This window comes from Chionomys nivalis, chromosome 1 (genome assembly GCF_950005125.1).
Source record: "Chionomys nivalis chromosome 1, mChiNiv1.1, whole genome shotgun sequence".
NCBI classification, from domain to species: domain Eukaryota; kingdom Metazoa; phylum Chordata; class Mammalia; order Rodentia; family Cricetidae; genus Chionomys; species Chionomys nivalis.
In genome coordinates, this window is record NC_080086.1 from 168,598,504 (window position 1) to 168,620,442 (window position 21,939).

General features: G+C 43.5%; 1 protein-coding gene across 1 annotated transcript; it reads right to left on the reverse strand.

The window, feature by feature from the left end:
• Positions 1–6,385: 6,385 nt before the first annotated feature.
• LOC130869688 (aldose reductase-related protein 2-like) lies at positions 6,386–20,864 on the reverse strand. Its single transcript, XM_057762071.1, has 10 exons — positions 20,670–20,864; positions 18,138–18,305; positions 17,018–17,134; positions 15,888–15,965; positions 11,592–11,714; positions 11,242–11,348; positions 10,728–10,809; positions 10,187–10,270; positions 9,021–9,103; positions 6,386–7,508 (listed from the first exon to the last, which is right to left on the reverse strand). The coding sequence occupies exons 1-10, from the start codon at positions 20,733–20,735 to the stop codon at positions 7,466–7,468; spliced, it is 951 nt and encodes a 316-aa protein (XP_057618054.1). The 5' UTR covers positions 20,736–20,864; the 3' UTR covers positions 6,386–7,465.
• Positions 20,865–21,939: the final 1,075 nt, after the last annotated feature.

Below are 21,939 nucleotides of genomic sequence, written 5' to 3' on the forward strand. Positions count from 1 at the left end.
CAGCACAAGAGCTGCTCGCACATCTGGACATCCTCTTCACATCACCAAGTACAGAAACGACTTAGAAGGAGGTTGTTTTGTGGCTAGTAACAAACATTGAAAACAATAACGCAACCAGAATTTTCCAGAATCTTCTCCCGTACTCTTAAGAAGGCAGTTATTCATTGGTCAGCAGATATGACTATGTGCTACGTTAGTTGAGTCAGTTCAGGAAGCAGGTGATTCAGGCTTAATTTTTTAAACTTTATACTCATGGATCTAGCCTTCAAATAGTTTCAGAAGGTTTTTTTTTATCTACTGCAATGATGAAGTATAAACAACAAACTTAACTTCCAGTTTACTTAAGGGACATATCTCTCTAGACAGTGATGCAAATTAGAATTTGATCATATTTATCAGTTTTATCATGAACTAGATTAAAATAGATTATCTCTGAGATAATTTCTCAGGTGACTGACAAAGTGAATTTTCAAAAATAAAAAAAATTTAAAATATTGAAACAGTACACTGGACTTCAGCCTCAGAAAAATCCTACCAATGTAACATCTTGCAAGATTTGACCTGAGCTTTCTGTCTTTCTTAAAGCTATCAATACTAATGTAAAGACATAGTCATTTCCAGTTGTATGACTTATTTTTTCACTGATGTCTTTGGTCACTTCAATATTAATTAGTTTACTAATAATAAAGTTCATTAATAAATCAATAAGTTGAACTAATTAGATGAATTTCGACTCTACCCATCAACTAGAATTTGTTTTAGCCTTTAGACAGTCTGTACACAACTGAGACTGTTCTAGAAGTTGCTATATAGCCAACTCAAAATCAGCCTGCATCAGCTTTCTGAGTCCTAAAATTATAGGCATGTACTACCATCCCTGGCTAGGTGGTGATATTCTTTTTTAGGTGTACCATTCACAAGAAAAGAAGGAGTTTGGTTACCAAGGGAGCATAGAACTGCTGGGTTTTTGTTTTAGTCAACAGACTTGAGTTACGTAAGCCTTTGCTCATGAAAATGTCCTTTCCCATGACTCATGGGATTTCCAGTTTTCGTTGTATGTCTTCCAAACAATGGATAAATAGGCATAAGATTGTAAAAAGGAAAATCTCCCCTACAAGTTCCCAGAGGACACACCATAGTCTGACTGTATGCCAAGCTACAGTTGGTATTTGGAGGTCTGTAGAGCCTTCCCGAAGCCTGGGAGAAGTTCTGTGCTGTCACTGCACACAGAATTGAGATGTGCTGGAGGAAAGAAAAGCCCCAAAGACCTTTCTAGACACAGCATTACATCCTGCTGTGGGAAGGAGTTCCTGGTCACTAGTGGTGTTGGAGCTCTAGCACAGCTGTGATATTGCCAGCTGATAATCAGGATGCAGCCAGTGTTGGCATGCTTGTCCCAGAACTTGGCTCCCAGGTTCCTGGGAGAACAGTGTAAAGTTACAAGACTCCAGAGTCTGAGAGCTGCCACAGAGATACTGGCTTTCCAGGGCTGTTCATTCATAAGCAGATGAAGTCAAGCTAAGAGAGATGTTGCCCCTTAGTGAAGGAATGGGGGAGATGGAGCTGGAACGTTGGCCTTCTTGAGGTCATTTTTCCCTCAGGCAAAAGTGAAGGAAATGGCCACTGAAGGGACCCAGGGCCTTTAGGAACGGCTGTAGTTTGTCAGACAGTAAAGGGCGTAAGGTCCAAAAGAGCCTGTCTTTGGGCTTCCTAACCCTGGAGGTTAGGCTAAATCAGAACAGTTCAGTTTCTGGGGAGAAATTTAGCATGAGCATATCTTTTCCCTGGGAGAAGTGCTGACCCTGGAGGAATTTAAAATGCTTTACAAAGTTTTTAAATGAAGTTTTGTGGTACTGGAGGAAGCCCTGTGTATGTAAAGTCCTGAGTGTGTGTTGTTGACATGAGCCAGCCACATGAAGGACCACAGCCTCAGACCCACGGGAAAGTGGCAAAGCCTTCTTTGGGAGTCTGGTTTGCTAATGCTGTTGGTGTGTGCAGAAAATATCCACCATAGCTTCCTTCCCTTGGATTTTTGCAGCCCGAAGAGTGCACCCCTACAGAGAGTGCTCCTACTGGGGTTAGCTAGACCATTCTCCTCGATCCAGCTATTTACTGTAAACCCTGCCTCCTGGTTTATCTGTGTGTAATAATCCACCTCCTTTTAAAACTGTGTGCAATAGCCCTGCCTTGCTGTTCAACTGTATATAACAAACATGCTAAGCTCCTGAGTGCTGCGGTTTCCCCATCAGAGAGCCCAGAATCCCAGTCCTGCTTTTCTGTGTCCATGTATCCAAGTGTCTGTCATTTCTTCATTCCCTTGCGACACCAGTCAGGGCAAGTCCTGGGAGCCACACAGGACGCAGTAGATTTTGGTTTTGTAACTGGGCAAAGACACAGTGGAGTTAACCTTCTGATGGAAAAGATAGTACATTTTGTTCACATTTTCCACAGGAGAAAGGTCTCAGTGAAGTTTGTTTGTTTGTTTCAAGACAGGGTTTCTCTGTGCAGCTTTGGAGCCTGTTCTGGAACTCGCTCTGTAGACCAGGCTGACCTCAGACTCACAGAGATCCACCTGCCTCTGCCTCCTGAGTGCTGGGATTAGAGGCGTAAGCCACCACCATCCGGCTCAGAGATTTTTTTAAGAATATTCAACACAGAGCAAGATGGATTTTGTTATTGTTCTGTGTTCTGCTGTGCTGTGGGTTGAATCCAGAGCTTCACATGTAAAGGCAAGAGCTCCATCTCCAAGAGACAACCTCAGTTCCCAACATGGATTATTATTTTTCTTAAGTGAAGTTCTTTCCTAAGTCATCTCAATGCAGTTGAAATGTACTTTGCCTTTTCTGTTTGCTTTGATTATCAATGATTCCTTTTGCCTCCTTGAAAGATAATTTCAGAAATAATCCTTGAAAGACAATAGCTATAGTACTTTCTAGTGAGTGATTTGCTGACTTTGGTTACTTTAGTACATGATTCTTACACTGGAGTGATACCTATCATTACATTATGTGTATTACAGCGAGGGTACTGATCTTGTCTTTACTGTCCTTCCATTCAGACACATTGAGGTTTTACCAGTTGCTGCAATAATGTCCTTCATAGTCAAGAGACCCAGCAAGAATCACAAGCCACCTTTGCACATCCAATTTTTTTAGTGCTCCTTGAATCTGTGATGGTTCCACAGACCTCGTCTGTCTTTCCTGATCCTGTTTTGAAGACCACAGGTGGCGAGCGAGTGGGTGTCTCTCACCATCTGACGAATCAGATGTGTTTAAGTTTTCAGCTTTAGTAGAGAGAACGCAAACCTAAAGCTAACTCTTCCTACAGCTTCACATGTGATTTCAATCTGTCCTGTCACTGGCAATATTAAGTTGATTGTCCAGTTGACTAAAGTGTTAGGAGCAGAACTGGAAGATGGCCCTGTGACCTCCCTTCTGTGGTTGCTTGGGAAAGGGATGGTTATCCAGGAAGACCTGATCTAAACAAAGCACCTCTGTAAAACCAAGAGCATTTGGTCTGGCCAATTACAGAAGGAAAAACAAGATTTAAAGTGTGGTTGGACTTCAACTCCAAAGAGTTTCAGTTTGTCTCAGTAAATACCAGAGCAGAGAACAGTTACCGCCAGGGATGGTGCATGTCCTCGGATAATGGTCCACATGGAGCTGGGGTCCAAGGTCCTACGTATGTAAGCAGTCAAACTCTGCCAATAACTTGAGTGAGATTACAAAGTGGAATCCCTTACTCAAAACACGCCAGGTAAGAATCCACCCTGGCTGGGAGAAAACACAGCTAAATCGGCCTCATGTCTGATTTAGACACCATTAGTGCATGTTGTTTCAAGCTATCAAGTTTCTGATCATTAAATACGTATCAACAGAATACTAGTATGCGATCTCCATCAGATTTCTCTACTGTTTTCCCTTAGTACTTAAGGAAGAAGCACAAACTACTAATAAGTGACAGGCAAACCTTCACTTGCCCACTAAACATTTGCTTACTAGCTTAAACACCACTGCTGTTGAGTGGATTGATTGCAATATAGCAATCTGAATGGGGCTTTCCTAACTGCTGTCTCTTCTGCACAGATCGGGTGACAAAAGATTCAGGGAAGGGTTTTCTATTCTCATGTTTTCCCTTTTGTTGGGTTTTATGAATCCCATGTTGTTCAAGAATTATCCACTGTGCTATTAATCTGCCCACTCTGTTTGAGTGAGTTTTGTACCCTTTAGTGGGTCCCATCATCTGTTCAAGGCTCCCCTATTTCCTGGGTAAAGCTATTCAAGGTTATCTTTCCCTGCTTCAACTCTAGAGCAGCTATTGTTTCCCATGTAATTCTAGCTCCTTTGCTCCTGCTCCTCCTTTCTCTTCTTTTCCTCACTACATGGCCCCAGTTGGCTCAGAACTCACTGTGGAGCTCAAGCTTGCCTCAAACTCACAGAAATTCTCCTGCCCCAGCCTCCCAACATTTTAGTTTTTTTAAATGGAAATATCAGGGATGTATCACAGGTGCACAGCTATTTATGTTTATATTTCTTTTTATTGTTTACTTATTCTTTGAGAATGCCACTGATATATATGATAGATATATATGATATATTTTGATCAATATTCACCTCTCTTCCCTCTATGTTTATATTTCTTTTTATGGTTCACTTATTCTTTGAGAATGTCACTGATATGTATGATAGAGATATACGATATATTGTGATCAATATTCACCCCACTTCTCTCTCCAAATTTTACTGGGATCCCCTGGAATGTGTCTCTCTCCCAACTTCATCTTCTATTATTGTTTTTATTCAACCTGCTGAATCCAACTAGTGCTGCCTCCTTGCACACGAGTGTGGGACCATTCACTGGGTTCCTGGGACAGGAGCCACATCTCTCCCAGTAGCCATTAAACTGTCATTAGTTTTTTAGGCCATGGGTAGGTCCTGGCAGGCCTCTATTATATAATAATATTTAATTTTATTATGCCTCTATTATTATGTAACAATTATATTAAATATGCAAAGATAATAAGTGTTTAACTCGTATACAGAATTATACATTTTGAAACTCATACCTGTAAACGTGTTTTGTTTTTCTGGAACAACGGAAATGCCAAGCAAAGTTAGCACATGTTTTCATCTCAGTTCCAGGTATACCCTTAGTCTGCTCAAATGTTCCACTTTTGTATTGTTGATTGAGTTGCAGTATACTGGGATGTACTGAAATTAAAAGGATGTATGGGGCTAGAGAGATGGCTCAGTGGTTAAGAGTACTGGTTGTCCTTCTAGAGGACTCCAGTTCAATACTCAGCATCTACATGATGGCTTCCAACTAGCTGTAAGATTCCAGGGGAATCTCACCTCACTCTGAATGAGTAACCAATGAATGTAAAAATAAATACTTATTTTTAAAAAGGTACACAAATATAATTTTCAGAAGCATGGAACACCCAAATAAGGGCATTACAATACTTCAGAAATGTATGAATAATGTTACCAAAAATCTATGCCTGCCCAGACCTCAGAATGAGATTTATTCAAAGAAAGGATCTTTGCAACTAGAGTTAGGGCATGCTGGGTGAAGGTGCATCACAAATCCAATGCCTGGTGTCCCTCTAAGAATAACATAGGTAGGCAGAGGGAGAAGTGAGTCCAGTAGCTACAAAGCAAAGAGCTATGGGGATTCCAGAGATCATCAGATGTCACGGAGAGTCAAGAAGAAAACATCAAAGCCTCAAAAGCGAGCTCCATCCCTCTGCAACCTTGATGGAAAAGCTGGCATATCAAACAAAAGAGCAGGAGGTAATTCCAAGGTTAGCAGCAGCCAGAAGATACCACCACTCCTAGAGACGAAAGGATACAGGAGGAAGGCAGATGCCCTAACCTCAGAAGCCATGTCAACTGGTAGGAGTTAGAATCACAGTGGAAAAATGTTCCTTCTACTGAAATACCACTCAAGAAGACAGCTGCCTTGCTCTTTCTGCAGACCTTCAACCTCCTAACAGAGGTCCCCACTGAGCAGTCCCAGAGGAAGCCATCTGACTAGGAGGCTTGGAAATGTAGGTGACTGCCTGTCCCCAGTTGTCATCCACACCACGGGGAAAGGCAGGGCAGGAAATCTGGGAGCAAGAAGAACTGTGAGCAGCAGAGGATGACTCGGCTCTCTGAGAACAGGCATTGGTTTTGGGGAACAGGGATAGGAAAAGGTACTGAGTGGTTCTTGACTGGCTACCACTGAGTCCTTGAATCAGTTTCTTTTTAAAAGTATTTGGAGCAAATGTTGCAAAATATTAACATAGTAAAATTTGTAATATGGGTTACTGGATGCCCACCATACATTTCTGAATGACTGGAATACTTCCCAAGAAGAAATACTATAGAAAAAAAAAGGCATGTTCCAGATTGGTGGTGTAGTGGTTTGAATAGAAATGATCCCCATAGCCCCAATGGGAGTGGCACCATTAGGAACTGTGGCCTTGTAGGAGTAGGTATGGCTTTGTCGGAGAAAGTGTGTCCCCTTGTTGGAGGAGGAGCAGACTTTGAGGTTTCAGAAGCTCAACCAGGCGTATTGGCTCTCTTTCTACTGGATGTAGAAATCTTGACTCCATATCCAACATCACGTCTGCCTGCGCACTGCCATGCTTCTCTCATTAAGATAAGGGACTAACCCCCTGAAACTGTAAGCCAGCCCCAATTAAATGTTTTCCTTTATAAGAGTTGTTGTGGCCATGCTATCTCTTCACAGCAATAGAAACCCTAACTAAGTCAATGGTATTTTCATGTCCAGACTTACTTCTGTTTTCCACTGTGTTCCCAGGGTTGCTACAAAGTCTCTCAATGAACAGTGGCATCTGTGTGGGTTTCATAAGCTTGGTCACCACCAGCACTGACTCTTTGGCATGCTGGCACATTAAGGGCAATATGGGAAGGCAATAGTAGTTGAGAAAGTCACCGGGAGAGGACAAAAGAGAGAAACAGGAGAGGACTTGGGAGGAAGAGAGCTTGAGCTCCCCCTGAGAGCACTGGCCTGTGATTTTTGGCTTAGCCACTTATTACCTGGGGGACTATGAGCAAGTGGCTGGCCTCCCCATGCCTCTATTATTGGCCAAGTAAAATGTGAACAGACTCAATGAGTGTGCTCTTTCAAAGAACATGTCACAGTGTGTTGGACATGCTGGTTACTATTATTGCTTTTATTTTTTTCTTCTTAGTGCCTTCAGCGTTACCATAGCTCCTGCTGTTTGACAAGAGCATCCGATTGTATGCAGGAGAACACTGTTTGCTTCTTTGAGTCACGTTTCTCCAAAACAATCTGCTCCTGGTTGAACAACGAGGATTTGAATACAGCATTGCCTTGATTTGACTGCTTGATGATACGATATCAAACAGCCTTGGCTTAAATCCATCTCAAGAGGAATTATTTGCACATCAGCAAAGAAAGACTCCGTGAGCCGCTCCCATCAGGCGATGCCACCTCAGTAGTTCACATGGAAAGGGTAGTCCTCCGCATTAACTGTCCTGCAGCAACAGGCACACAGAAGACAACGTTCCACAAGAGCCACAAGACGATCTCATAGACATTTTATGTGATGCGCTCAACAACCTTTCTGCACTCTTAGGCTCCTCCCCCACAAGACCATGGGAACACAGAAGAGGACCCATACTATGACCTGCCCTCAAATGAGTATTTGAGAAAAGAGGACACAAGAATAATCAGTGGCCAAGTCCTTAGAATAATGATGAAAGGAAGGCTCATTAGATAGATACCTGACTCACAGCCAACGCCTCACAGATCCTGTTTTGGTTCATCCCCACATCATTGTAAAATGGGGAATCATGGTGAAATGGACAGATTGGTTGTTGTATTAAATAAAATACTCATATAAGCATAGAGTTTAGGAGCCTAAATATTCAATGTATGTTTTCTGTTGCTTGTACTATCATCACTACTTTGTAAATAACAGAAATCGATTTGGTGAGGTTTCCAAGTCTACCGATGCTTCACGGACAATGAGTGAGTGTCAGGGCTTGGCCTGGAAGCCAGCAAGGTGGGGCTTATTGTCAACCTCCGCCTGGCACTTAGAAATCCCACTCCGTCTAGCTTTCCCTATGGATGCCATATAGGTATCATAAGCATTTCTCAAACCCAAGCTACTCCTAAATGACAATTCTGCTCTTGAGTTGCTCAAACAAAAATAAAGTCAAGCCAACAAAACCCACACTTGATTGTTTGTTGTTGTTGTTTTGTTAGCAAATTCGATTTGCTCTGATTTCCCATTTGTCCGGAATCCAATCTTCCTAACTTCTTCTATCACATTATGAAGTAGTCCAATGACTGTAATCTCTCCTCTAGATTATCCTACGGCTCTCTGTAATTTCTAAGTGCAAAAATCGGTTTCATCATTCCAACCTATGAGATATGCAAACTTCTACACAAAATCCTCTCCTGGTTTCTCAGTTCCTGCAGAGCTAAACTCAAAGTCCCTCCCATGCTCTATACCACCTGTGTGCTCATAGCCTGTCTCTAACCTTATTTTTTTCTCCAGTAGCTATTGCCTACTTGGTTCTGGCTTTATTGGCCTCCTTACTCAAGTGTTCTATCCCTCACCCCGTACACACCTGGTGTGTCTGCACCTGCAGCTCTCAGCATCAAGAATCCTATTCTATGTCCCACAAAACTGCCCCTGGGTCATCACATATCAAGAAAATATCAGTTCCCATTAATTCTTTATGCTGTTTGCCCTACTTTATTTTTCTCTGTGTCACTTGTTACTCTCTGACATATGCGTGTGGTGTGACTTCGGCTATCCCTGTCTCCTACAGTGGAACGGCATGCCTTTTCTCTATCTGCAAAGTTTGAGAAACAGGTATCAACTGACAGCATCTTTCCTCAAGTTTTAATTTTTCACAACTTCCCCAAAATAGTATTTGAAGACAAAAGTCATCCCCCATGCCTTATTATCTCTTGAGATAACCCTGTAAAACTTCAAGAAAACTCCTCATCATCCTCCTAAACCCAGAACCACTCACATTGGCAAGGAACAGGCCCTCCAGTTTCTGTTGAAGCTGAGTATGGCAGCCATCTCTTCATTACTCAACTTGAAGTCAAACACCTGGAGAAGCCAGAGTTCCAAAAACATTGTTAGCAAGAAAAATGCGGTGAGACCCAGGGTTCTAGTGCTTCTCCTATTAGGTCCACGCTGAATACAAACTAGTCTCTAAATCAAGACTGTGTTGTTTATAGGGTTTAGTACTTCAAAAGAAAGGAGACCGGGTTTGCAGGAATGCTTAGTGAACAGAGACTGTGATCCCTTAAGGACAACTGCACAGTTAATCTTCCAGGAGACATTTCTTCAAATTTAGTTCATTCCTCTTCTCCTGCAAGCAGGGGGGTTGTGAAGGCCAGAACAGTCTGTTCATGGGTAGGGCAGTCTATGGCTCATGATCTAAGTGCTCAGTGGTAAGCAGGGCCATTTGCAGTGCTAAAAGGTACAGTTGCTACTTCCTGCCCCCTGATTATCTTTGCCCAATGGTAATTCATCTCAATTCTGTTGTCTTAGCCAGTGTTCTGTTACTGTGAAGGAGCACCATGACCATGGTTTCTCTTAATAAGGAAAACATTTAATTAGATGAACATTTTGTTCATTTGGTTGTGAACAAAAAGTCCAAGAATCTAGTAGTTGCTCAGTCCACAAGACTGGATGTCTCAGCTGGGCTTCAGTATGTGCTGGAATCCCAAAGAAGTGGGATCCAGTGCCAGAGAAGGAATGGACGTGCTAGCAAGGAGAGAGCAAAGAGAAAAAATTTCTTTCTTCTATGTCCTTATATAGGTTTCCAGCAGAAGGAGTGCCCCAAACTAGTGCCTTCCCATCTCCAGATTCAAATCAAAGGCATGTGTCTTCCTGCCTCAAAAGTCCAGGCCTGAAGTGGATCCGCCCACTTCAAAGCAAGCAAAAATAATCTCTCATAGGTGTGCCCTGCATCTCTGGATTGTTGTTCACTCTGATGTAGTCAAGTTGACAACCAAGAATAGCCATCACAACTATTGAGGCAAGCTCCCTGGGACAAGCGTTCACAAGGAGGACAGTAGAAGTAAGGACACACTGGCAAAACAGGGATGGATTGAGAAGCTTAAGGACAGGGTCCCCTCTCTTCTACTCGACCAAGGAATAGCATATGATCATTTTAGATCTTACCTGAATGTTCTCCTGCATGTGGGTGAGTGTCACAGACTTAGGGATGACGGCCACATTCCTCTGGATGTGAAAGCGGATCAGAACCTGTGCACATTGAGGGGATAACAGGTGCCCACTTACAAGTGCCTCTCCTAGGGAAATATGTCTGTGGCTAGGACAGCTTTAGCTACGACAGTTAGAAATTAACTAAGGATTTCACCATTAGGAACTCCTGGCATCCCTACTCTTGTACCCTTGGAAACAATGCCATGATTTTCCTAGTTAAGAATATGAAGACTGGTGTTCAAAGGACCAAGACCCTGTACAGTTGGCACCCAACCCCAAAGACATAATCTCGTGGTATGGCCTGAGAACTTAGCAAGAAGCTGATGGACAGAGGAGTCTTGGCTTCACCAGTAGCAGATGTATTTCCTGGACATTGCAACAGACTCACATTTCTCATTTCTTCTTCTTGAAGGGATTAAAAGCAGGCAACACAATAAAACAAGGATAGTACAAAGGATTGCTGGAGGATAGGAGAAAAAAAACAACAGTGTTTTACCTGGGCTGGGGTTTTCTTGTGCTTTGCAGCAATCTCCTTAATCTTGGGATCCTCTAGTAGTGAAGGGTCCTCTGGCTTGGCCCTAAATGCAGAAAGGTAGCTGGAGTGAATATCATCATTGTGGATATTACTACCAGGGAGGTGTCAAAGGCGAACATCACAGCCTTTTCCGTTTGCAAGGCAACCAGAGGACCTGAAATTTTTATCTTTCCCATGGAGCTTTACCAATTTGAGAAATTTGCCCTGGCACTTGGCAGAAATGGAGCATTGCCAGAGTCAAATATGCTCGCTCTCTCTCTCTCTCTCTCGCTCTCTCTCTCTCTCTCTCTCTTCCTCTCCCTCTCTTCCTCTCTCTCTCTCTTCTTCTCCAAACCCTTGCCACACAAACTATATGCCAGTCCTAATGCCAAATAGACACATTTTTTTCAGGTGCCTTAGAAATTCATAGCAATATTAGCCAATTGTGAAACATGAATTTTGAGTGATAAAGTAAAGCACCACTCAGAAACCTTACCAAGGTCTCTCTGGAGAGCCCAGGGGACTGTAGGCTGTGACACTGATACCCTTGGAGTGACAGAACTGAATTAGTTTTTCCTGAGTGAGGTATGGGTGGCACTCGACCTGCAAGAGAAAACATCTCCATCACTAGGGAAGTAGGCCTTCCTGAGTGGCTCAGATGGAACTCTGGGCACAAGGAAAGACCAACACAAAGGCCAAGTACAACCCACTGATGGATGTGCTATGGACCAGACCCAGAGATCTGCCTTCCGCCTCCCTAAGTATCCCTGAAAGACGACTTGGTCCATTGGCCTGAAAATGTTGAAGCAGTCACCAAGCAAGACTCTTTCATCAAAGGGAACTTACCTGGTTGTTCACTGGCTTGTGTTTCAGTCCGGGCTTGCTCAGGAGCCTCTCAATCTGTAAGTGGTTGAAGTTGGAGATGCCCAGGGCTTTAACCAGCCCCTGGTCCACCAGTTCCTCCATGGCCTATTACAGGAAGGAATGCAGTTTAGATGGCTGCGGGAGGATACAGGGATGCTGGCTCAGCTTTACAATGATGCAGGATGCTGGTAAATTTGCAATGAATCCACCATTACAAGTTTAGCTAAAACACTAAAAGCAAGTCTCAGTCTAGACCGTGGTGCCCTCCGGCTGTTTCAAGCCCCATTACCTGAGCTCAGATAATGTGAAATGAGAAACATGTGAAGGTTTCGCATGTTTTCTGCTCTCTATTCGTCCAAACCTGGGTCATCCACCAAGGAGGCTCTAGTCTGTGGAATGGCATCACTTCTGTGGGATGTATTTTAATATTGATTGTTTTCTGCTATTGAGGATTATTAAACCTAGGGCCTCTCGTATACGAAATAGACACTCTACCACTGAGCTTCATTACGGCCCATTTTTAAAACTTGTGATTGAAGGGACCCTGACCATCTTGAGCATGACCAGTGCTCTGGCAAGCTCTGCCTTTCCCCCCTTTATCTCTCTCTTGCTAAAAGCCATTCGATTACAATCCTGAAGCTAGCCACCAAGGTCTGTCTCTCTTATTTGGCCACTTCCTCCTCCCGAGACTATCAAGATCCAGCTATCGAAGTATTGAAGTCCAGCAATCAAAAGTCCCCTTTGGCTCACCTAATTAACATGCCCAATTAAAATTAAACACCTCGTCCTAACATTGGGTTTCTCCTTGTACCTTTATAAACTGCCATTTTCCCGTATGCCACATCTGTCTTCTCTCTATGCAGAGGCAGTCCTTGTGTGTGCACGCACATCTGTCTCCTTTCTATGCAGAGCAGTCCTTGTGTGTGCACGCACATCTGTCTCCTCTCTATGCAGAGCAGTCCTTGTGTGTGCACGCACATCTGTCTCCTCTCTATGCAGAGCAGTCCTTGTGTGGGCACACAGACATGTGCATCCTTCCTCCCTCCCCTGACAGTGCCCCTGCTCCTTTCTCTTATCCCCTTCCCCTTTTCCCTCATCCTCTGTCACCTTCTTTGTCTCTTATTTTCTGCCCTTTGTCCCTCTGGGGCAAATAAATCTCCTTTGTGCTGAGAACTTGGTCTGAGACCTTGGTTTGGGGGTCCTGAGCCAACATTTCTCCTTCCAGGGCTAGTATCTCTTTACCTAAACTATCCTTGATCTTTGTGATAACTATTTTTATGTCAACTTGACACAAGCTAGGGTTATTTGGGAAAATGGACTTGATTTTAAAAATTGCCTCCATAAGATTTGCTTATGGGTAAGTCTTTAGGGCATTTTCTTAACTAGTGATTAATGCGGGAGTGCCCAACCCATTGTTGGTGTTGTGAGGAAAGGCAGTAAACGGCTGAACAGATTGTGAGGAAGGAGGCAAGGGCTTAGAGGTAGGGATGAGCAGGATGTGTTCAGCTGACACTGTCTACTGTTTCTCAGTCTTGGCTGCATCTTGGACCCTCTGAAGGCTATAAAAGAAGCAGGTGTCTAGACTCCACTCCCAGGACTTCTTACTGATTTCCTTTGGGATGCGGCATGGATATTAGAATGTTCAAAATGCCCTCTGTTGATTTTAATGTACCAGGATGAGAAGCACTAGGGTGGGTAAGGAATGAAGAAGACTTTACCAGGCAAGACAGTTGATGAGATCTGAAGGTCCCAGCATCCTCCCAGTGGGGAGGAAACCAAGTGTTACTCTGTGACCTGGGTCAGGTTTGCTCTGGGTGTATGATCCATCTGTCCTTTCTTACACTCAGTTCTCTTCCCCACTATAGATTGTGGCCAGTGAACTTTCTATTGGATTGGTTGTAGATCTATAAAACTACCCTATCCAGACATATTCCATTCTGCTAAGATCAAATCAGAGCAGTATGATATCTTCTTATGTCTGTAAAGCTTTTATTTAGGAATCATTGTTGGATTTATTCGTGAGACAGCAAATCAGCCCCAGTATGAGATACTGCGGCAGAATTGTCATCTTAATATGACATCATTTAAGAGCTATGGCGAAAATGTTATGGAACAAACTTTAGACACACTAGTGTTCACATCACATAGTAAAATATTATGAAGTCTCTAATTAGTACCCTCAACTCACTGCAAAACGAACAACGAAACCAGACTGTCTGTGAGTCTTGATACACACACGGCAACATCGCTGATTCTGTGTGCATAAGCCCTTCTGTTGTTTGTTAAGCATCAAGTGGGATCACTCTATAGAGCCTGCTTACGGTTGTAGTTTTGGGGGTTAATATTTTTCCTTTCATATCTAATGCCAGAAGCCTCATCCAGTCTTAAAGACCCAACCATATGTACCCGAGTTGGAAAAGTCTGTTTCTGTTTGGTTAAACCAGGCCTTGTGCTTGCTCTACAAGTATTCTGCCAGAGCTAAATCTCCAACCTCCAGTCTCTCATCCTTCCAAATTCCTTGTAACAAATCTTCTGCTACTAGTGGGAAAATTTAATGATTCATTTGTCGAGGATAATTCCTGTAAATGCATTTCCAGGTTTCCTGAGAAGATGAAATAAATGAACAAACATCTATTCACACCAGATGGGGTACCAACAACAAGCAGACCGAAGAAGCATTCTACCCAAGTCTAGCTCTTGAAACAGTGAGTTTAACTGGGCTAACTTAGGAGTGACCATACCCACAAAGAAAGGACATTCCTCAGCAGTGTGTGAGCGTCCTGTGCAGGTAATCACAGCCTCTGTAACTACACAGCAGCAGGCAGGCCATGTCCCCAGGACAGCGTTCCTCAGCACCAGGTTTTCCAGTGTCACCCCAGGGGCAGAAAGGCTGCCCTGCCTTTCTACCTTTACCCTCAGTTTGTCACATGGGTTTTGCGCTCTTCATTTTCTTACCAAGACCAGCTAACGCTCGAAGTGGCGAGAGCACTGTGCTTGTAGATGAACACTTTGGGACAAACCATGGAAAAGTAACATTTCATCAATTCCATTCTCTCCAGAGAGGGCAAGTTTCCTAGAGTCAGAAACACAGTGCAATTCGGGACAGCCTGACAAACAGTACGCTAATTCTTGGAGTCTGTCTTTTCTAATCATTTATGACTTGTTCTTTCACTTTGTCCCACCTTTTAGCTTTTATTTGCAAGAGGATAGTGGTTATGCTGGCTAGTTCTATGTCAACTTGGCACAAGCTACGGTCATCAGAGCGGAGGGAACCTCAGTTGAGAAAAAGCCTCTATAAGATCAGGCTGTAGGCAAGCCTGTAGGGTATTTTCTTAATTAGTGATTGGTGGGGGAGGGTCCAGCCCACCGTGGATCGTGCCATCCCTGGGCTGGTGGTTCTGATCTCTATAAGAAAACAGACTGAGCAAGCCATGAGGAGTAAGCCAGTAAGTGGTATGCTTCCGTGGCTTTTGCATCAGGTCCTGACTCCAGGTTCCTGCCCTGTTTGAGTTCTTGTCTTGACTTCTTTTGCTGATGAACAGTGATGTGGAAGTATAAAATGAATACTCCCCTTTCTTCCCCATATTAATGTTTCATTGCAGCAATAATAACCCTAACTCAAACAGTGGTAAAAGTTATTAGAGACAAACAATCAAACTTTAATTCATTTTTGCATGATTATGCAAGTCAAGGCCTCAACTGATCTAAGAAGCACGACACTTGTGTTCTCTGGTGTCCGTGTGCATTTACTGCCAAGCAGGACACTCAAAGCCTCGGTAGCTGCTGAGTCACACAGATCTGGATCCAGTCCAGACTGTGTCACGCATTTTCTATATGAGCAGATGACTTACAAGTCTTCTAGGTGAGGATTTTATATTCCATACATGGAGAAGATTTTAATCCTTGCCACACCCTAACAATATGCATTATTATTATGTATTTTTTTTAATGATGAGGACAGTGAGGCTTATGGGAGTTAATTTTTTACTCCAAGTTGCCCAATTATTATGAGCCCCCAGGGCATTCCTCTGTTTCCAGGATGGTGTGTTTATATCAAATTGTGATGCAATTTGTGTTTCCTGCCTCACTTAGATCTCAGGGTAAATTGGGTCAAAGGGAACCCCAATCCATCTGGTGGTGAGTAAGATGTACTGAGAGAATTGGAGAATTCAGTGATGAGATCCCAAACAAGGCACATGGGCTGTATGCCAGGGTGGAGTCAATGGGTATCTGACAAACTTATCTCTTTGAGTACATTTTAAAGAAACCAGAACCTACCTCCCAAGCATCCAAGAATGTGTATTTACTGGTGATAATATCACCTTTTTCATCTGTGGGGAAAAACTCCTTCCCAGGCTGTAATGCAAAAGAACAGAGCCATTGGAATCTGCTTATAGATAACCATTCCTGTGGAGAGAGGTCTCAGGACAGGGAATCTGCTTATAGATAACCATTCCTGTGGAGAGAGGTCTCAGGACAGGGAATCTGGTCATAGATAACCATTCCTGTGGAGAGAGGTCTCAGGACAGGGAATCTGCTCATAGATAACCATTCCTGTGGAGAGAGGTCTCAGGACAGGGCCATAAGAACACCCCACACTCGCACAGCATCTGTTCAAACTCTGGAGAACACACATCAAAATAGCCTCGGGGCCATCTCTGCTCAGTCTACCACAATAGGTATATCTTCTATTTCTGATACTGCTGGCTTGGCTTTACAATCTGTTGTTAGTATATTGCAGAAGCCATCATTATCACCATAAAAATTAACCCAGCATACCAAGGCCCATAGATACTTGGAGGAAATTTTAACTTCAAGGCAATTAGGCAAACAACCAATAGGAAGGACACAGCAGCAGCCAGCATTTATGGTCACAACCTGCCGAAAGATTAGATTTGGAGTGGCACGTCGCCATCACTGTTGCTGGTCTTGAGGAGAAAGGGCTAAGAATTCCATTTCCTCCAGGCTCTTGTGAGCAGGCAGGAGGAGGCCCCCCGGCACTGAGTGATGGTTTTCCAGGGTAGGTTGACTGCCTCCCAGCATCAATAGGCTGACAGCGCATGAGTGCACTTGGGCGAGCAGGAGTGTTGAGCCTGAATACTATTCCAGACTCTATGATGTTCCCTAGGAGAGGACCCCTGGGCGTGGAGTCCATGGGAAAGTGAGAGGCCAGTCGTATGTATCTGGGCTGGCAAGAATCACAGTTCCTCTAAAACAGAATTAAAGCAAAACCTGAGCATGTGCCATCCCCAAGCATGGAATGCGGATCCAGAACCCTTCTGGGCCAGAGTCTTTCTGTTCTGTGCAAGAGGTCCTGCCTCTGCTCTCTTTCCCGACCCCAGCTCAGGCACAGCTGCTGCTCTGGCATTTGCTCAGCTGCTACAGATTGGGCAAAGAGCAGCTCAAACCTGGAATCCCTGTGGCCAGTGAACTAGATACAGGTCCAGGTAGTCCAGCTTCAGATCCGTGAGGGTTTTCTGAAAAGCTTTCTTCACCAGGCTTTTCTCGAAGAAGGTAGGCCATAGCTGTAGAGTGTGACATGAGGACGTTAGGACGGGGTAAAGAAAGGGCCACTCCACGGTCACCCTCCCTCCTTTGAGATTTGCTGTTGATCTAACCCCAGGGCAAACCATTGGTTTATAATAAAATTAGTTAAGAAAGGCAACACAGAAGGTCAACAAGTCAAGGTCGTGCCCATGTGTTCTTCCAGGCGCTTGGTATTCTGTTTCCTAAATCATTTAGCACACTTGACCTCTGGTTAGATATGTTTACTCCTTTCCTTTGCTGCCAGCTCCCAGGGGGCTGGCATTGTGACTAACCCTTACATTTCAGACATCCTGATGCTACTGAGAACAGTTGTCCTTATTGTACTGCCACAGCCCGAAGCCTGTCAGGCTCAAGGGCTGAGATAAAAATTTATCTAGATGTGGCCACTCCCCACAGTGGGTCTGTGTATTGCACCAGATACAGTTTCCAGGTACCTGGAACTAGACTGTTTTAGTGAGTTATGTCCAACACAAAGCCTAGGACCCCTCACACACCAAGTCCCTTCTTTTTAATAATATTTTACAGTTCACTTTTTTACTGAATTGAAATAAAGAGATTCCTGTTTAACAATAAATAATGCTCCTACCATTTCCAAAATACCCACGTCTGAAAAAAAGAAAAACAACAACAACAAACTTTCAGAGCCAGGCTGTTAAGAACAGCATGAGACAGTATGTTTAGAAATGCACCCTGAATGCACCCCTAGCCTCTGCCTACCACTTAGCAGGGGGATCCTATTAAGAGAAGATAGAGAAGCCAAGGGTACCAGGATGCTCATTGGAGCCATTCCCACCATAGGAAAACAGCAAGGGTTGGGGCCAGCAACGTCTTCTTCCAGTATTGACTTAGAGTATGAATATTTACGACCAGGGATATCAAAATCAAGGAAGCAGGAAATTAGGAGAAAAACAGCCACATAAGAAAGATGGTCAGGGCTCTTAATGTGGTCCAGATCTTCCCCTTGCCTTGAAGCCACTGTACCTTGCTGACAACGAAGAGGTCTTCCCGCTTCACAGCCTTCTCCTGGAGCTTCTCTCGGATCCCTTCGCCCACCTCACTCTCGTTCTCATACAGATAGGCACAGTCAATGTGGCGATACCCAGCATCAATGGCCGCCTTTACAGCTTCCTTGACTTTGCCTGGGTGAGACTGAAAAGCAAGAGAAGGGATCATCAGATGCCCCTAAGGCACCCTCTTACAGGCTTCATATGGACCAGATGCTCAAAACCACAACCTTACTGGGGTTCTATTTCGAAAAGGACACTGGGGAGAAAAAAAAATGCTGGAAAACTTTTCAAAGAAAAAGTGATTAATGAAAAAAATTAATTTTTTTGTTTTATTAACTTTTTAGGTTAGCTTATGAAGTGATGGCTTTCACTTTATTTCATCTTAATACACATGCCATTTTAATGATTATCATCCCATGTCCCATTCTAGTAATAAATTATTACTTTTTCCCTTTTGTAAGCTGATTTAGAAGGGTCTCTAGTTTCTGGGAGTGGCAGATGGCTCCAACATTGTAATCCCCTGAACTCTGAAGTGATAAAGAGGAATTTTCAGACCCCAGACAGCTATAAGCACCTCAAGCATGATCGTTACAGGCTGAATCTAAACTCTACCATGTATTAATATGAGGCCAAACAGATTTCTCAATCTCTCTAAACCTTGACTGACAAATTAGAGAGTTACGGTTTGTGCCTTCTGTTGCTTGCTTGCTGTAAAAAATGTATCACACCACCTGACAGCAAGATTCAGGAGGGGCAGATCACTGGATAATCACTGTTTCATAAAGAAAAAGAGCAGAAAGCCTGGTAAATGGTCGTTCTTTTTCATTGATTTAAAAGAAGAAGAAGAAACTAGAACAAGAGAAAAGGCCATTTAAAATACCACGTTCTGACCTCACCTAGTACCCAGAGAGTAGCTTGGGAAAATAAAAACTTGCAAGTCATCTCTCAGCAGAGTATAGTGGAACCCAAGGGAAGCAGAGGCAGGAAGAGCATGAATCTGAGGCCTGCCTATATGCGGCCCATCACACATACACAACACACACACACACACGCACACACACACATACACACACACACGTGATGTGTGTTGGTTCATGGTTATGAATAATATCAGCACATGGAAGGCAGGAAGACTGGGAGTTCAAGGCCAGTCAAAGCCACACCGTGACTTGGAAACCAGCCTGAGACCCTGTCTCAAAACAAAAGAAGAAACTCAGACAAATAAAAAAGCATTCCAACCCGCGCAAAATCTAGAAATTCTTTCTGTAGTTGTTAAACATCAAGAAGATCATACAACAGAGATCAACAGCTATATCATCTTTGGGCCAAGGAATTTCTGCCAGTTGTTCAGAGACACTGGGGTCCAGGCCCAAGCCCCACCCTCCTGCATGCATACTGATGAGCACATTGTCCTTTCTCCATCCTGAAAAATGACTCCCGTGTAGTCTCTGAATCTCTGTGGGAATTGTGAAAGTTCACCTCGGCTGATTCCTCCGAGTAGATTCCCTGGAGATCTACAAGTGATCGTTCACTGTCTTGATGCCTGTGAAATTGTGATTTGAAGCAAATTCTTCTATTCTGGTAAGATTTCAACCCAGTGTTGAAAGAAAAAGAGATACTAGTGAGTATAAAAAGAAAAAGAGAAACAGGAAGCAGTCTGGAGATGAACTGTGAGGGACAGGAGAACAGAAGGGTTTTAGAACCAGCTTCTGACAAGCATGGTGGCTTTGCCTGAAATCTTAGCACTGGAGAGGCTGAGGCAGAAGGACCCAAAACCAAAGATAGCTCCTGGGAACAAGCTGCCTAATGTCATGTTGTGGCTGAGGGGAAAGGCAAAGAAGGCAGAATTAGATGGAACAGTGTCAGGCCTGTTCCAAGAGAGGCTGGGAAATCTGCTTCAGTGGACACTAGAATGGATCTCAGGACGTTTTTCCAGGAGAAATTAACATAGCCAGGCAGAACGGGTGCCACCAGCCCAGGCTCTCTGTGGTACCAATGCTCGGCCTTTACTATATGCCAGAACCATGGAGAGTCTTGGTAAAGGGCAGATGACAGTTTAGTAGCCTGGGCTGGGGTCTGAGACTCTGCCTTTCACACAGGTTCCCAGGCCAGATGTTGCAGATGGAGTCCCATGGGCAGCAAGGCGAGCTGGGTCATTTGGGAATTCTTATTCCCTCTTTCAATCACTCAACCAGAAACAAAGTAACAGCAAAGACAGACCATGCAGGAAGTTGCTGAGTCCCAAAGAAAAACTAGTTAAGAGAGTAATTGCCCCCAAACCATTTTGTGTTTAACATACAACATCAACTTGATGCTTGCCACAGGAACTATCATCATTTCTATGAAATCCACCCTCATAGCTTTGAAGCCTGGAGCATCTCTGAGAAAAGAAAGCCACTTGGGTTCTGGCTCTGGAGTTCAAAACCCTGGGCAGATGCTGTGCAAAGAAGAAGAAAGGCCAAAGTGGCTCTTGAGGAGAGCGGGTGGCCCAAGATCGCCCACTCACCTGCCAGGTGCCCAGGCCCACAATGGGCATCTTGGCTTTGGTACTGAGGTTCACAAAGGTGGCCATGGCTGCCGCACAAACGGTTCTTCCTGAGCAGATACAGACCTGTGCCCTGGTTAAGGAAGCAAACAGCGGTTTTATGTCCTGCACCAGGAGGCCAGCTCTTACAGCATGGGCAGGCAACCAAAAGCTAGGGTCTGGCACTACAACAGAAACTTTTTATTTTGGTCTTTTGTCAGATTGAGCAATGTGAATGAAGATTAAACACTACCGAGTGCCAAGGCTTCCTGATCCGGAATACATGGATTAGGTTTTTGAGTGCCACCTACAAGTTTGTAAACCAGAATAACACAAGATGGGAGCTCTTTCCAGGATGAATTGATTAGACTACTTGGGAAGGGACGGTGTCACAGGAGAAGGCATGCTGTAGGGAGCTGTGTGGGCCCTGAGAAAGCAAGCTTCCAAAGGTCAAATGGGGAAGCTGACTCAAATTATTTTGAAATCAACTATCTTGGGACATAGGGATCAATAAAAAGGGGCTGTCTGTCTGAGATCAAATGGACAGTTGGACAGATATCCTTGCAGAAAGACTTTTTATGTAAGGCTATGGTAACCTTCATCCTAGTCCATGATTCCAGGAGTTCCCATAATTTAATTTGCACTTGTCTACTTGCTCTAAGATTTTGGTAAAGATTCTCACAGAACAAGAAATTGCCTGCTAACCATTTGGCCAGGACTGTTTAGTACTAAAATTATATTAAGTCCTACTTTAAAAAAATCTTTGGTTATTACAAGATGTTAGGTACTCAATATAAAGAATGAAAAATAAAGGTGGTTATAAGTATGAGACTATGGATCACTTCATATGTTCATATATATGAGTTTTTTAAACTGATAAAAAATCAGCTCCTAAACAAAATTGTGACAATGATCCTGACAGAAGTGGTGGTGATAATGACGCTGATGATAATGGTGACGATAATGGTTATGATGGTGGATTTTTTCCTCCATTCACGATCTAGAAATAAGAGACTTTGTTCTTATTGTTAATTCTGAGAACTTTATACAAAAAAATGGGCATAAAGATTTTAACAAAATTTTGTAACTCACAAATGCACTCTATTATTTTATCTTTGGGATTGATAGAATAGACTTCATTTACCACCACCACCACCCCCCCCCCGCCAAAAAAAAGGAAAACAGAGAGGCAGGTACAGATTTAAGCAAGGTGACCCCATTCTTATCAGTGATGGAGAAAGAGCATGGACAG